This window comes from Panicum virgatum, chromosome 4N (assembly GCF_016808335.1).
Source record: "Panicum virgatum strain AP13 chromosome 4N, P.virgatum_v5, whole genome shotgun sequence".
In the NCBI taxonomy this organism is placed as follows: Eukaryota; Viridiplantae; Streptophyta; class Magnoliopsida; order Poales; family Poaceae; genus Panicum; species Panicum virgatum.
The window spans coordinates 3,936,518-3,951,471 of NC_053148.1; the positions used below are offsets into that span (position 1 = coordinate 3,936,518).

General features: G+C 52.2%; 3 protein-coding genes and 1 pseudogene across 8 annotated transcripts; 1 reads left to right on the top strand and 3 right to left on the bottom strand.

Moving 5' to 3' along the window:
* Window positions 1-265: 265 nt before the first annotated feature.
* LOC120670473 (ensconsin-like) lies at window positions 266-1,252 on the bottom strand. The gene is made up of 2 exons (XM_039950568.1): window positions 1,061-1,252; window positions 266-946 (listed from the first exon to the last, which is right to left on the bottom strand). Exons 1-2 carry the CDS (start codon window positions 1,250-1,252, stop codon window positions 266-268), a joined length of 873 nt encoding a protein of 290 aa, XP_039806502.1.
* Window positions 1,253-4,697: 3,445 nt separating this feature from the next.
* LOC120671316 (transcription elongation factor 1 homolog) lies at window positions 4,698-6,940 on the bottom strand. 2 transcript variants are annotated; one of them, XM_039951617.1, is made up of 5 exons: window positions 6,796-6,940; window positions 5,654-5,785; window positions 5,489-5,559; window positions 5,135-5,156; window positions 4,698-5,030 (listed from the first exon to the last, which is right to left on the bottom strand). In XM_039951617.1, the coding sequence occupies exons 2-5, from the start codon at window positions 5,764-5,766 to the stop codon at window positions 4,967-4,969; spliced, it is 270 nt and encodes an 89-aa protein (XP_039807551.1). In that variant the 5' UTR covers window positions 5,767-5,785; window positions 6,796-6,940; the 3' UTR covers window positions 4,698-4,966. The 2 variants fall into 2 exon arrangements, with proteins under 2 accessions (XP_039807551.1, XP_039807552.1); XM_039951618.1 differs by having other exon boundaries at window positions 5,654-5,781; window positions 6,796-6,925.
* Window positions 6,917-14,232, top strand: LOC120671313 (pentatricopeptide repeat-containing protein At5g39710-like). 5 transcript variants are annotated; one of them, XM_039951612.1, is made up of 4 exons: window positions 6,917-9,328; window positions 9,917-10,151; window positions 10,301-10,808; window positions 11,185-14,232. In XM_039951612.1, the coding sequence occupies exon 1, from the start codon at window positions 7,032-7,034 to the stop codon at window positions 9,141-9,143; it is 2,112 nt and encodes a 703-aa protein (XP_039807546.1). In that variant the 5' UTR covers window positions 6,917-7,031; the 3' UTR covers window positions 9,144-9,328; window positions 9,917-10,151; window positions 10,301-10,808; window positions 11,185-14,232. The 5 variants fall into 5 exon arrangements, with proteins under 5 accessions (XP_039807546.1, XP_039807548.1, XP_039807549.1 ...); XM_039951614.1 differs by having other exon boundaries at window positions 7,009-9,328; window positions 10,325-10,808; window positions 11,185-12,030; XM_039951615.1 differs by having other exon boundaries at window positions 7,009-9,328; window positions 10,363-10,808; window positions 11,185-12,030.
* Window positions 10,033-11,983, bottom strand: LOC120671315 (annotated as a pseudogene).
* Window positions 14,233-14,954: the final 722 nt, after the last annotated feature.

Sequence of the window (14,954 nt, forward strand, 5' to 3'; positions counted from 1 at the left end):
AGGCAGGTCAGAAAGTACTCCGCCACCATCCGGCACAGCTCGCGGCCCTCGGCTTCAAGATGACCGGCAAGGATCGGCTCCAGGCGCCGGAGTCTATCAGAAGCAGAGTTCAGCACTGGGAGGGCGTCAGCAATCGAAGCTGGCGGCTCCGCCACTTGGATTGGACTCATTCCAAGTGGCACCAGCGCTGAGCTCGCTTCGCTCGCCCAGTCGACGATCCACTGGGCCCCCTGAGCTGGTCCTCCTGCAGCTTCCGGACCGCCTCCTAGACCGCCTCCTGTACCCGGGCGTCCAGTGCTGCCTGGGCCGCTTCCACCTGGTGGGTCCTCTCCTCGAGCTTGGCCTCCTTCTTCGCCGCCGACTCCTTCAGGGACTTGAGGGCCTCGCGCTGACGCGCAAGCTGGAGCTCCATGTTGGTGGCGTGGGATTCCCGCTTTGCAAGGGACTTCCTATCCTCCTCGAGCTCCAACTCGGCAACAACCTGCTTGCTGGCTGTCGCCTTCAGCTCCTGGCGCCATTCGTGCAGAGACTCGGAGAGCTTGTCAAGCTCCAGCTTGCAGACCTCGAGTCCCTGGCTGCGAGACTCGAACTCGGACCGTTGAGCCGCGAGGCTGGCCTCCTCCTTGGCAATAGCCTCCTCCTGCAGCGCCACGGCTTTTTCTCGGGTCGCCACCGCAAACTCCCGGTCGAACACCTTCCGAAGATTGGCTCGGTAGGACTCAAGGTCGGCCTTGAGTTCGGACCGAACACGCGCAGCATGGGAGGCTTCGGCCTTCGTGCGCCCCTCCAAGCGGGTGTGCCAATCGCCGAGGCGCTGGCGCTCGCTCTCCAGGGCCGCCCACTCCCGCTGGAAGGCTGCCTCGGCGGTAGAAGTCGCCTCTTCTATGGTCCGCCGGACCCGGACCAGCATCTGGGGAAGGGGAACCGCATCCTCCTCCGGGGGACCCTGCAGGAGCCGCCTACCAGAGACCACCTCCAGCTCTTCCTCTGCTGCAGGTTCGGAGCTGGGGGTGGGGACATCCGGCATAGACGACGGGACCTCGGGTACCGGGGTGCTCACCGTAGCTGCACCCGCTGCCGCTGTGACCGCCGTCGCCAAGCCCGATGTCGGCGCGACAGCCTCTGTAGCTGGGGGCTCAGGGGCCACCGCGTCGGGAGTGGCTGCTCCAGGCACTGGTGCATCCGCCACCGCCGCGTCGGGCATTGCTGCGCCTGGCGTTGGCGCATCCGCCTCCACCGCGTTGGGCGCCATCGGGTTAGCGGAAGCCGCCGCACCTGAGCTCCCCGCACCTGCCGTCGCTCCCGCCGTCGCCTCCGAGGCCCCGGTCGCCTGGACCACCACTGATGAGCCAGTGGCGGTGGAAGAGCTGCCTGGACGAGAAGCCCTGGCAAACAAAGAGAAGAAGCCTTCAGCAAAAAGCGAAGCACCGATAATAAGGGGAGTGAACGGAAGAACACTTACCCCGAAGCGCCGGGTCTCCAGCGCCCACGGAGGCTCGGCGACTGCCGCTGCTGCTGCTGCTCTCGAGGCGGTGGCGGAGGCGCACCTCGCTGCTACTACTGCTCCAGAGGCGGCGGCGGAGGCGCACCTCATGGCTGTTGTTGCTGCTGCTCCCGAGGTGGCGGCGGAGGCGCAACCCGTGGCTGCTGCTGTTGCTGCCGGGGGGGGAGGCATCTCCCGGCGGTGGTGGTGGCGACGCGGCTACTCAGGGGGTCCCGCGAGGGCCGGAAGCCCGGGAGCTACCCTGGCCCGCATCCTCAGCGGTCCTCTGACACTTCGCGGCGGGCTCCATAACTGGGATCCCGTCGCCGCGGTGCAACCTGCGCCGGCCTGCTTCCCCCGACGATGCGCCGGAGCTGCTCCGGGCCTGGCTGGGACCGCTCGTGGCGGAGCTACCAGCCACGGCCTGCTTGCCCTTGGCAGAAGGGCCGGACCCCGCGGCGCTCGGCACGGCATGTTCCCCGGACGCACCAGGGATCCGGATCCCACGGTCCGGGTCGCCTCCAGTCTGGTGCGCTGCCAGCCCACCGTCGTCGAGAGTCGACAGGGTGGCCAACACCGCAGTCCTAAGGTTTGAGTCCTCGCAGAGGGGGACGACACCCTGAGGAAGGATCAGGTGCTCCGGGATGAAGATCTCCCCCGTCACCGCCCACACCAAGACCTCCTGGGCTTCCTGGGTCAGATCGCTGTCCTCCCCGCGGTGGGTCCTGCTGCAGTGTTGGGGCCCAGTGAAGCTCCAGGTAGGACGCGGCCGCTTCTTCAGAGGGGCGATCCGGCGCTTCAGGAAGTCCCCGAGCCCGTGCAGCGAGGTGAGGCCGCCCTCTGCCAGCGCCCTGATCTTGGACAGCACGGAGTCGAACTCCGACGGCAGGGACGGCTTGGCCCTCCAGGATTGGCGGTCGGAGGCGGGTCCCCCGGTCGGCATGACGAGGCGCTCATTGGCTTCGGTGGTGGCGATCACCCACTTCTTGTGCCAATCCTCCCACTTCCCGTCAGTGAGCCTGGGGATGTAGGGCGTCCGCAATTCGCTCCTCGTCTGGAAGTAGTACGCCCCCACTTCATCCTTGCCCTTCCCGGACTTCACCAGGACGAAGAAGTGGCGGAAGAGGATGACGCAGGGCTGCACCCCCACGAACATCTCGCACAGGTAGACGAAGATGGCCGTCAGGAGGATGGAGTGCGGCTTGAGATGTTGAAGATGGAGGCCGAAATCTTCCAGCAGCAGCAGAAAGAACGAGGAGATCGGCAGCCCCAAGCTGGTGGAAATGTGTGAGATGAACAGCACAAATTCCCCGGCGCGCAGGTCGCCGAGGGGAACCGAGCCTGCTCGAATCCCCCGGGCAGTCTCCTGTGGACTCCACCCTAGCAGGCGGCGCACCGTGTTCAGCTCCTCCTCGGTCTAGAAACGACAGGGGCGAACAAGGGACGCCATCTTGCTATGGAGGCGAGCAGCAATCTGTGCAGAAGAGGAGGGGGCGAGGAGGCTCGAAGGCAAAGGGGCGCAAAAGTTGGAAGGAAGAAGGCGAATGCGGAAAAGTAATCGTGGTATGCGGTTCGTCCCTTTATGAAGCCTGACCCAACCGGCGCGCCCCGAAACCGTCGCTGGAAGCCAAGCGACGCTCACGCCTGGTGTTAGCCGCCCAGTCCGTGACAAGGGGGCCCAGGCCCGCCTGTCAGGGAGGGCGGGTAACAAACAAAGGTGTGAAAAGGCGGGATCTGAACCGTCGCCCGCGCGTAAAGCGAGGCGGAAGCTGAGCTGACGTGCGCGCATAAAGCGCTGACATGACCAGGCTCTTCGGGAACTTCGCTGGTGGTAAATATCCCGTTTACTCCGGCCGCAACAATGCCGAGCTTTGCTCGCGTGACTAGGTGTACCACTGTATGTGGGGACCACGAGTCAGTAAGCCGTTGCGATGTGATGAGGCAGCGAAAAACCCGATGGATGGTCAAAGCCGGTCAAGACTCCTGCAGTATGCATAGTCTAACACTAGAGGCTTCAAGTTATGCAGAGCCAAATCACAGTAGTGGCCCCACCTGCGGGTTCGTCACCTCTCCCGAGATGGGCCCGGGGGCCACTATCGGTACCCTGTAGCAGGGATACCCACTTCTATTGCAGCAAGGCAGGACTCGCGTAGTCATCCGTAACTACATCATAAGGGGCGGAGCAGCCGGGCCCCACGGGTCAAGCTCTTACCTCACCGGGCCAATGGCCCCGAACCCGCTTCTCGCTCCGGGACGGGTCCGGAGACGCCACATGTCCTTGAGGAGGGGAAGCTCCGAGCCAACAGCCGAGGCCTCGGACCCCCCATAGGGGTCTGGGACCTCCCGCGTCCATCCGGACCTCCCACGCGCGCGCCGGGGGGGGTCCGGAGCCGCCACGTGTCCCGCAGTCGCGGGCGCGGGTGTTGCGCTGGAAGACTCGCCCACCCACCGTATTCAATGCGGGTGGTTGAGGCGTGCTCTGCCGCCGCGGCACGCAGGGCAGCCTTTGTCAGGCCTCACTGTAGACCGCATATTACCGAGGTACACAGTGCAGCCGCATGCGCCGCATCCGCGCAGAGCCCGTCTGCCGCATTAAATGGATACGATGGCACGACACCTTTCCATCATGCCGCCTACGCCGCAAGGTACACGGCCCGTTCAGCTACGCTGCAGGCAACGCCGCAAGCTACACCCTGACGCCGTTTCGACAAGACAGGGCATGTATATGCTGGACGGAGGATTCTCGCGGGCAGAGCAAGGAAATCCAGGAATGAGATATCCTTCGCCTGCAATGCCATAATATATGAACAGTACGTTATTTTATACTACATCGATTGGACCCACCTGTCGGGGACCCATCGGCCATGTACGCACCTCCCCTGGAGATATAAAAGGGAGACGCTCGCTGCACACACCAAACTCTCTCGGACTCTCTCGAGACGAAGGGAACACAAGCAATACAACACACAGTGAACGTAGGATATTACGCTCCGACGGCCCGAACCACTCTAAACCAGCTGTGTTCATCGTATTCTTCCAGCGAGATCGAACAGTCCTAACTAACCCCCGAATACTCACCCTCTGAGCCTAGGCGGGTGCATTACACCACCCGGCTGTGGGTTTCCACTCCACGACAAAAACATTGTTGTCGGTTGGTGACGTGCATGATGACGTGCATGCAACATCGCTCTTTCGCTGGCACTGAAATCTAGAGTGGTTTAAAACATGAGAACATACTCACAGAAAACCTGTTTACATCATTGTAGGCAGTCGCTAGTTGCGTAGAAAAACGCAGAGTCACTACTAGGCATACATGTATTTTTTTAGAGTTTATTAAGTGCCAGATAAACTGATACTGCCTAATGGCATATCAGACAGCCAATTCTCCCTTACAACGTATTACAAGCCATGGCTGACTATGGCATTCAAAAATGCCGGTACAATACAGTTGCAAGTAACCGTTCCATCAGCATGGGGGAATGCTCACGCATCATCATCACCTTCAACAGTGTTGACACGCTCACACTCATCAATCCATTCACTATATCTGTTAAAATTAAAAATATTCCAGATCAGTCCCAGTTGTGGATAAAATGATGAATTTATTACTAAGTTGTAAAGCGTAAGAATAATTAAATGGGATTGACTTACATGTCAATAGGCTCAGTGAGTGCTGCAAGAAAAGAGATCAGACAATTAGCACAAAGCCACAAACATGAAGAAATGCCACTTAACAATGATTTAACTTCTACCAACCACACTACTATCTACACATGGTTTTCCATGCAGGTTTACTTTTGATGAATGCAGTTTGGACGTTTTACAGCTTGCATAATCAGACATCACCGTGATCAAGTCCGAGCCAAAGAAGAAGCAGGGGATATGCATGAGCAGAAGGGATGAACTACACCTGCATTTCCTTGTTTGAAGTTTCTAGATCCAAAGTAGTACGCATAACAGCTAACGTAGGAGAAAGTAGTGCAGTTATATACAGTTTCAACATACCATTAACAGTAGTGCTGAAGTTTTCCTGACAGATTCTGCAAGAAGCCTCGCCAATCAAATTCTTCATGTCACTGGAAAAAAGTGAGAAACCAAGTCAAAATCCTGAATGCATTACTAAATCCAGTATCAACAGATGAACAAGAAAACTGGGAAAATGATACTCACATACGGCACTCAACACTGTTCCCGTGATTGCAGAATGGGCAGGAAAAGACAGTGTCAAGCTTGTCCATCCGCTTCTTAGGAGGTGGCTTAGCAGCTGACTTTCTCTTCCCCATGCTTCAACTTTTTTTCTTCCTTCAAACAAAACCAAAAAAGCAGCGATTAAGTCTCCTAGGCTAGGCTAGTCAACACATATATGCTGTTTCTAGATGTAACAAACAAGCCACAAGAAAATTATACTCGCAGCAGATACATGTCAGGAAATCCAACATAAACTATATATTGTGGAAGACATTACCCAATGACCTAATGAATTCAACAGAGCTTTGGCTAACTTAAAAGGCTGTGCAAAGTAAAGATGTATAGAAGCTACAAAATTCATAAGAATACAGGAGCTAACTAAGAATAAATACAAGATATTCATTGAGAACCTGTGTGATGGGACAACTTAAATATAAGAAATCGTATTTGACATAATAACTGTTACTATTACCCGCAAAAAAAAACTGTTACTATTCAATCGTCCGCATCTTTCAATTGTAAAAAAACAAGTATTAATCCACCTACAACCAGTTTGGACATAAGAATTTGAGACATAAATTAGGAAAATATTCTTGTTTCCTGGACATATTTATCTGAATCGAATCTCATTAACGCCTGCACATGCAAGATTTGGGGAGACGGCATGTACCCCCCAAAACAAACCGCCGCACCTCCCGCAAGCCGCCCTCCACCCCGCCATTCGGTAACGGAGGAAGCCGCTCGCCCCCGCCATTGGCCCTTCCCGCCCGCCGGTTGTGGTCCGCCACCCTACCGCTCATCTAAGCCAGTCGGCCATGGAGATGGAGCCCTCCCCCAAAGAACCCCGAATCCGAAACCCTAACCCTAACCCAGCCACCACCATACCTCAATCCCAGAGGTAGGAGGAGCACGAGGAGGAGGACGCACCTCGTCGCCGGCCGTCTACCACAACCCACCAGAGTTGGATCGGGCGGATCAGGTCGTCAACACGCTCGTGCAAACGACGCAAAATTCACGGGAAATGAACGAGGGGACAACGCAGGAAGAGCAGTGAATCGATAGAAGAACATGAAAGGCAATCGGAAACCAGAGAATTGAGCATATTTTCGGGGATCGAGACATACCTCGTGCGGTCGAAGGGTTGGGGAACGCCGGAATGGAATGATCGGGAAGAGGAGGGAGGGGGAGCCGCGTTTGGAGGGAGGCGACTCCTTATAACAGAAGGGTGCGGGCACGCGGGGTACACCTCACTGACGGTTGGGCCCCACCGAGTCCACACCAGTTGCCTTGACCACTTCGAGGCGCATGCCGAACCGGACGCCACCCGCGCCGCCGCTTCCGCCGCCGCCTGCTGAAGAGTATGGCGGCCGCTCCTACCGCCGCTGCCACGCGACAAGCGGCGGCGGCGGCGTCAGCGTCAGCGGCGGCGGCGTGTTGCATCAAATACTCCGTCCACCACGCGCACCTCGCGGCCCTCCTCAACCCTTCCCCGCGCTCGCCACCGCTTCCGCTCCCCCTCCGCCGCCGCCACCTCCCACTCTCGCTACCCGCGGCCTCCCGCCTCGCCGCGTCCTTCCCGCCGCTCCCGCTCCTCGCCTGCCTCCTCCGCGCGGTCCGCCTCCTCCCGTCCCCGCCGCCACGCCCCTTCGACGCGCTCATCAGGTCCTACGCTCCCCTCCCCTCCCGTGCCTCCCTCGCCGCCGCGGTGCTCGCGTTCGCCAGGTCGGCCGGGTACGCCCCCTCCGTGCCCACCTACAACGCCGTCCTCCTCGCGCTCTCCGACGCCTCTCTCCCCTCCGCGCGGCGCTTCCTCGATTCCATGCTCCGCGACGGCGTGGCGCCCAACGTGTACACATACAACATCCTCGTCCGCGCGCTGTGCGGGCGCGGACATCGGGAGGCGCTCAACATCGTGCGCGACATGCGTGGCTCGGGGTGCGCGCCCAATGCTGTGGCCTACAACACGCTCGTCGCGGCGTTCTGCAGAGCCGGGGAGGTGGATGGCGCCGAGAGGCTGGTCCACATGATGCGGGAGGGCGGCTTGACGCCGAACCTTGTGACCTCCAACTCGGTGGTGAACGGACTTTGCAAAGCCGGGAGGATGGAGGACGCACGCAAGGTGTTCGATGAAATGGTCAGTGAAGGGTTGGCGCCAGATGGGGTCAGTTACAACACATTGGTGTCTGGGTATTGCAAGGAAGGGTGCTTGCAGGAGGCATCATCTGTTTTTGAAGAGATGATGCAGAAAGGAGTCTCACCAGATGTGGTGACATTTACATCGCTGATCCATGCGATGTGCAGGGCTGGGAACTTGGAGCGGGCAGTGGAATTGTTGAGGCAGATGAGAGAGAGGGGCATCCGGATGAATGAGATCACTTTCACAGCCCTGATTGACGGGTTCTGCAAGAAGAGATTCTTGGATGATGCATTGCTTGCACTGAAGGAGATGAGGGAATGCGGGATACAGCCTTCGTTGGTGTGTTACAGTGCGCTTATAAATGGCTATTGCATTGTAGGAAGAATCGATGAGGCAAGAGAATTGGTACGTGAAATGGAGGCTAAAGGAGTGAAACCTGATGTTGTGACATACAGTACGATTCTCAGTGCATACTGTAAGAGTGGCGATACAGATTCAGCGTTCCAAGTGAATAAAAACATGCTTGAAAAGGGTGTGTTTCCAGATGCAATCACCTACTCATCACTCATAAGGGGTCTTTGTGAGGAGAAAAGACTAAATGATGCGAATGCGCTCTTTGAGAATATGATTAAACTTCGCATACAACCTGATGAATTTACATATACATCACTTATTGATGGCCACTGCAAGGAGGGGAATGTGGAGAAGGCTCTTTCTCTGCACGATGAGATGATAAAGATAGGAGTTCTCCCTGATGTTGTGACATACAGTGTGCTTATTAATGGTCTTAGTAAATCAGCACGTACTAAGGAAGCGCAACGGTTGCTCTTCAAATTGTATCACGAAGATCCAGTTCCAGCAAATATTAAGTATGATGCCTTGATGCATTGTTGTAGAAAAGCTGAGTTCAAGAGTGTGTTGGCTCTCTTGAAGGGATTTTGCATGAAAGGTTTAATGGATGAAGCTGATAAAGTATATCAATCCGTGTTGGACAGAAACTGGAAGCTTGATGGGTCTGTGTATGGTGTGCTTATTCATGGGCATTGCAGGGGAGGAAATGTTATGAAGGCTCTCAGCTTCCATAAACAACTGTTGCAGTGTGGTTTTGCTCCAAATTCAACAAGCACAATTTCCTTGATCAGGGGTCTATTTGAAAAGGGGATGATTTTGGAAGCAGATAAAGTGACTCAGCAGTTGTTGAATTGTTGTTCCCTAGCAGATGCAGAAGCATCAAAGGTTCTCATTGACCTCAACATGAAGGAAGGTAACGTGGATGCAGTGGTAGATATGCGGCATGACATGGCAAGGAATGGACTGCTTCCAAGTCCAAGATGAGGGTGATTCAGGTGTGGAATACTGGAGACCTGATGATATTGTCTGGAGCACTTTGCATCTCATAACTCACAGAGAATTAGGATCAGTGTTTTGTGGCAGGATACTTTTCTGTCATGAGTCGTGATGTGCTCCATATTGAAGAGCTAAAAGAAGTTCTTTGGCCTCATGCTGCATGATTATGTGAAGTGAGCAACAACCTGATCTCATCAACTTTTCGGCTCCTAACAAGTGAATTAAATTTTGGTTCTTGATAAATACTTGATTTGGTACTAGCAGCTTGGAGTATTCGTTGTTTATAATCATTGCTAGGTTAGAGAAGGTATTTCTTGTTAAGGTTGGATTGTTTATTTTCATAGTATTAGACACTAAAAGAACATGATATATACTTTCCCAACTTACTAAGAGCTTCCTGGTGGTCTGGTCTATGTTTAGCACACATTTATCACAGCTGGAACAGGCCTTTCTTTGTATAAATTATAAAAGTCCAGTTATGGATATGCTACATTTTTTAGGAAAAAAAAAGATTTGCAATGGTGAGATTAGGTTCAGCTATATTAACATGTGAAACTCACTTGCTGAGTCAACAAAAATATGATATCTTAAAAAAATAAGCCTGATTAAAATGGTGTGGCCACTAAAATAATTCTGTGACCAGACAATGGTGTCCTTTTAATCACTTTGAATCAACAAGAAGTGACATTGTATGGTATTAGACTTTTAGGTAAATCACCTTATTTTCATACAATAACACTTGAATTGTTTGGCTTCTGCAGGATGAAGAATTTCATGCCCAGAAGGAAAACACAGTTTAGAAGAAGCCAACTTTGAGAAAAGAAGCCAACAGCAAAACAGTAGTGGTTTGTATCTGCCATTGGGAGCAAAGCCCATATGTCACCAAACAGGAGATTATTGTTATTTTCAGAGTGAGAAATTCATGGAAAATGAGGAGCATGAAGAAAATGGAACATCTGTGGCAATTGAAGTATACAGGCAGTTAGCACTTATCAGGTACACTTGTCTAATTCTCTAGCCGGAGATATAACTTGTTTCTGATTTTTTTTCCTACTCAATACCAACTATTTTGTTTGTACCTGTAACAACTTGGGTACTAGCTCTAGAAACCTTTGACTCCAGCTAAACTCTTCCCATTTTCTCAGTTGCATCAAATTGTATACTGTCAGATTTTGAGCTAGCCTTCCATGTTCTCAACCTTCCTCAGCACATCCGCCTCTCTGTCTGCTATCCCCTTGGCCTCCTCTGGGGTGAACTGTGGTGGCAGGGTGCACGGTTCGAAGCTGGCGACATGCCTCTCCATAGAGTCCATCATGCAGTCCCGGTGTAGGCCCTGTGCAGGGCATGCAATGGACTCGGTGCAGATCTCAACGGCCTTCTCTGGTACGGTGGGCTTGTACCTGAGCAACTTGGCATACTCAGTGAGCAGGTGAAGCATGTAGTCGTAGATGTAGTCCATGCTCATCTCCTCCCTTACGAACCAGCTGCCCTGCTGGCCGATGAGACGCACCTGCGTCGGGTGCTCGTTGCCTCAGTCGACGGCAAACTTGATGGACTTGCAGACATGCTCCTGGTTGATGGGCCAGTAGTGCTTGCCGGCAACGAGCCCCCTAGACAGGATGTCTTGGAACGGCGTCGTGATGAACAGCACCGGTGAGTCGCACGCCAGTATGTACTTCTCGCTCACTGACCATGCGTTTCCCTCCATGTACACCTTGTACCTGCACCATTGACAAATGATATGATCTACACAGTGCATTTAATTCGGATCTTCATATGTAGCTAGGAACGAATTTCACCAGAATTTCCCAGGAAACAATATGATTTGTTATAAGAAATTCAGCAAGAGTCGTGCACGTTGGTGCGCCTACCTGTATATGCATTGCTTAGGTATTCTTGAATCTTTGAACCCGTTTTGAATTGCATGATTCCAGTTCTACAAGAAAAGCGGTAAGGTAAATTAACATCATCTATTAGGCATACACGAGAAATGAAAAAACAACTGAAATGCAGCTTTCTTTTTTTGAAGGAGCACCTGGGTGAAGACGCGGACATTCCATTCTTGGCCGTTGGAGGCGTTGCATCTCAGGAGCTCGTGGCGAATGCGGTAGCCTTCGGGGTTGCCCTTCCAGAACGCGTAGGGTTGCCTCTCCGGCCACCGCACGCGCTCGTTCTCCTGCCTCACCTCCAGCATCTGCGTCCACGGCCGGATGCCCACCTCCGGCCATCCCCAGAAGGACCAGTCCGGGAACACGATGTCGAGCGTGGACGCGTCCTTGCAGTACCGGAACACGGGCGGCGCCTGCGACGGCGTCGGGAAGTCGGCGGCGCGCACCTGGCCGGGGTCGTCGCAGGCGAACATGATGTCCAGGTCCGGGACGCGGCCGGGGTAGCGGCGGATGAGCTGCAGGATGACCCACTGCGTGAACACGTCCCGGGTCTGGTACGCGCGGTGGTACGTCTCCACGTACGCGCGCCCGCCGACGACCACCAGCCGGAAGTAGGCGTGCGGCCGCGCGCGCTCCACCGCCTCCCGCGTGATTCCGGAGCCGCGCCACGGCCGGAGGTCGATGTAGCGGAAGTAGTCCGGGCACGATGGCGCCGGGCCACCGGCCGGCAGCCGCCGTGCTGGTGTTCCAGTTGCAGGGCATTTCAGCGGCTGCGGTGTCGTCTCGTTGCCGCAGGTGAATGGTATGGGCACGAGGGGCGCCGTAGAGTTGCTGTGGTGCCGCCGACGTTGGCCGGCGCCGATGCTGACCGTGTTGCCCAGTAGTGACGACTGTTGTTCATGCATGCAGGGAAATCGGAGTAAGCTTTACTAGTAAAGTTGTAACTGTATTGCACGTGTCCTTAACCTGTCAGCTCATTCTGAACCTCTTATATTCAGCAGAAAAATTCAGCTTCTTTCAAAAAAATTCAGGATGTTATATCAAGTAGAGTGGAGTAGGATTGAAAAAAATATGTGAAATGGCTCTTGGTCGTAAGAAACGCAAAATTTGCTGCTTTCTTAATCGGATGCGGCTAACGTAGGCCGGCCGTATGGCCACCCCAATTAGGAAAGGTGCAGGTATAGAAATAATTATTTTCTATATTTAATACAACATCTCGATTAGTACAAAGCTGACCCGACAACAATTATAGTAGTAAAAATAGTATGTTTCCCGTTAGATTCAAACCCACGCCACTACCCTCTTGCTTCTGGAGGCTATGTATCACCGATACGCGATACGGGTACGGCGATACAGCGATACGTGAGTTTAAAAAACGACATAGTGGTAGTATAGAGAGAGTATCGGAGTATCAAAGTATCGAAGTATCGGATACGCAAGTATCGGATACGGGTACGGCTGGGTTAGTGAAGTATCGGTGATTCATAGTCAGGTTTTTACCTTTCTAATACAGGTAATACAACTCAGCAGTTACATATAAGCAAAGTTTTGAATAACTACAAGCAAATTACAACATATACAAAAGCAGTTTTACCGTTTAAACATCAGACAATAAAAACCAGTGCTCAGACCTAATCCTCTAGAAGCAAAAAGGCTTGGACCGGCTCCATCATCAGTTTTGTGTGAGCGTGTTCTAGAAAATAGCACCAAACATATAAAATTGAATTAGATAATCAGAAAATAAAAAATCTTAACTACAATAATACAAAAAAAATGCTAAACCAGAAATGAATGTTTGCTGTACCATCATATCAAAGAATGCTAACACAAGAACACAAAAAAAAGCATTTTTGCTAGAAGTTATAGACATATTATAATGAACTCGCAAGCAATTTCAAACATATGAGCAGGCGAAAACTAATCAAAACCCACCCAACCTAATTTCTAGAAATTTATATGCTAGTAACCTAAATCAACAAGTTACAATAGGCAATTTTTTAGAACATCTTGAGCAAAGTTTCAAAAAACTATAAGAAATTAGAACATGGACCAAAGCATTTTCAAAAGACCGGATGTCATGAATTGGTTACATCAACAGTTTGTGTGAGCCTACTCTAAGACCAAGAACAAATCAGGTAGTAATTCAGTAGAAGAAGATGGTAGATGATTAGAAAAAACAGACATAACAAACTCAACTAAAATGCTTATGAGTTAAGCATTTCAGATGTCCATTCCAAGTAATTTATTGCCTAATGAAGTATATTCATTTGTATAATCCAGAATCATAATATTTCCTAATTCCCCCCATATTATTGCCTAACTGAAAACTGTAATTTCGCGTAGCAAAATATATTGGTTTGCCTAGTCATAACTATAAAATTGTATAATCAGAACAATATTATTGCCTAATGAACTATATTGATTTGAAAAATTGGGCTAGTTACATCAGCATAGCTCTAAGACAAAGACACAACAAAAACGGTGGGCTTGTTACCTGCAGTAAAACAATTTCACCAAGATCAAAACACATTAATAGAACTACTATGATTAGGTTCAACTATTCATTATGCAGAGTTAGTGTTTTGTACAAATATTTACTATATTTATTCAGTGATGATATTTTCCATATGAAACCTACAATTGAATTCCAGCAAACCAATGGTTAATCAATAAACTGTGATATTGCCTAATAAATATAATATTATTGCCTACATCGGATTACTAAATTGGTATTGAATAATTAATAAACTGTTTGACTTCAACTTAAATGCTGGAAATGATATATGTGAACACTCAGATTATAAGTGGGGCGGGTCGTGCCGCAAACCTGCTGATTAAACTCGCGCCGCAAACCCGCGTAACCCGCGTCGCAAGCCCACAAATCATGAGCGACCTAGGTGGGTCTGCCCGCGCTTCCCAGCGGCGCCGCGAAGCCCGCCACTCACCCTCCCTTGTAGAGACGACTGCTTCACCAGTAGTCTAATCCCCTCCGTCGTCCGCCGCTCTATGCTCTGTTATTCCAATCGATGATTGGGTTAGCAGCCCAACGCACGGTAGAGTTCGATATAGTCTGCTTCTCTAGCAGCTCTATTCAGCTCCCTGTCGCTAGTGATAGTAAAATCAATCATGCTTATTTAATTCAGCAGCAGGATCTTCCAATTGTTCTAACAAGCAAGATCTGATTTCAGCCTAAAAATTGAAAAAGAGATGGAATATGGAGAAGGAAGACAACAAGATCAAGCAAGCATGGTCACGTGGAGATTTTGCTTCTCCTTGCTACCGGCCGAAGGGTAATACTAGCATGTTGTAAGATGAAAAGCTTGCATCGAAACTATGAGGAGATGATATAAGAGCTACTAGTATACAGAACAAAGAAAGGAAAGGCACTCATGAAGAAGCTCCTCTCTCCCATCTCCAGTTTCTGCATCTGTGGCTGAAGGGGAGCGAGTGGGCCTTCACTGCAGCACTCGAGAAGCTGCCTCCATGCATCACGCACCAATGTTGGTTTGCCTATGCGCGGTGGAACAGAGCCAACAAATAGATCACGGCCGTCGCTGCGCCGCACACCAGCCCCAATGCCTGCTCGTGTGGCTGCCGTCCCGCTGCATCCTTCCACGTTTCATAGGGCTCGAAGTAGCCGTGGATGCGAGGCACCTGGAGGAGGGGGAGGAGGAGGATGCGGAGGTGGCCCTCGAGCTAGCTAGGGAGAGGAGCGGTGTGTGGATCTGAGCAGCAGTAGGCGGTGGATCTGAGCAACGGCAGGCGGTGCATCTGAGGAGGGGCGAGGGGAGGGAGAGAGCGGTGTGAAGGGAAGAAGGGGAAAGAGTTGGCGTGGTGTGGAGGCCGGCGAGCCGCACCTACTTCACATCCACAAGCGCGACCGTGGACCTCAACACTGCTCGCCACGCGG

Bases quoted from the DNA above. Each gene is read 5' to 3' on its own strand.
- LOC120670473 (XM_039950568.1), bottom strand. From the start codon at position 1,252: ATGGCGCCCAACGCGGTGGAGGCGGATGCGCCAACGCCAGGCGCAGCA. The intron at 947-1,060 runs GTGAGCACCCCG...CGGCTCCTGCAG, and splicing joins CGGCAGCGGGTGCAGCTACG to GGTCCCCCGGAGGAGGATGC.
- LOC120671313 (XM_039951612.1), top strand. From the start codon at position 7,032: ATGGCGGCCGCTCCTACCGCCGCTGCCACGCGACAAGCGGCGGCGGCG.
- LOC120671316 (XM_039951617.1), bottom strand. From the start codon at position 5,766: ATGGGGAAGAGAAAGTCAGCTGCTAAGCCACCTCCTAAGAAGCGGATG. The intron at 5,560-5,653 runs GTGAGTATCATT...ACTTTTTTCCAG, and splicing joins AACAGTGTTGAGTGCCGTAT to TGACATGAAGAATTTGATTG. The intron at 5,157-5,488 runs GTATGTTGAAAC...CTTTTCTTGCAG, and splicing joins CTTCAGCACTACTGTTAATG to CACTCACTGAGCCTATTGAC.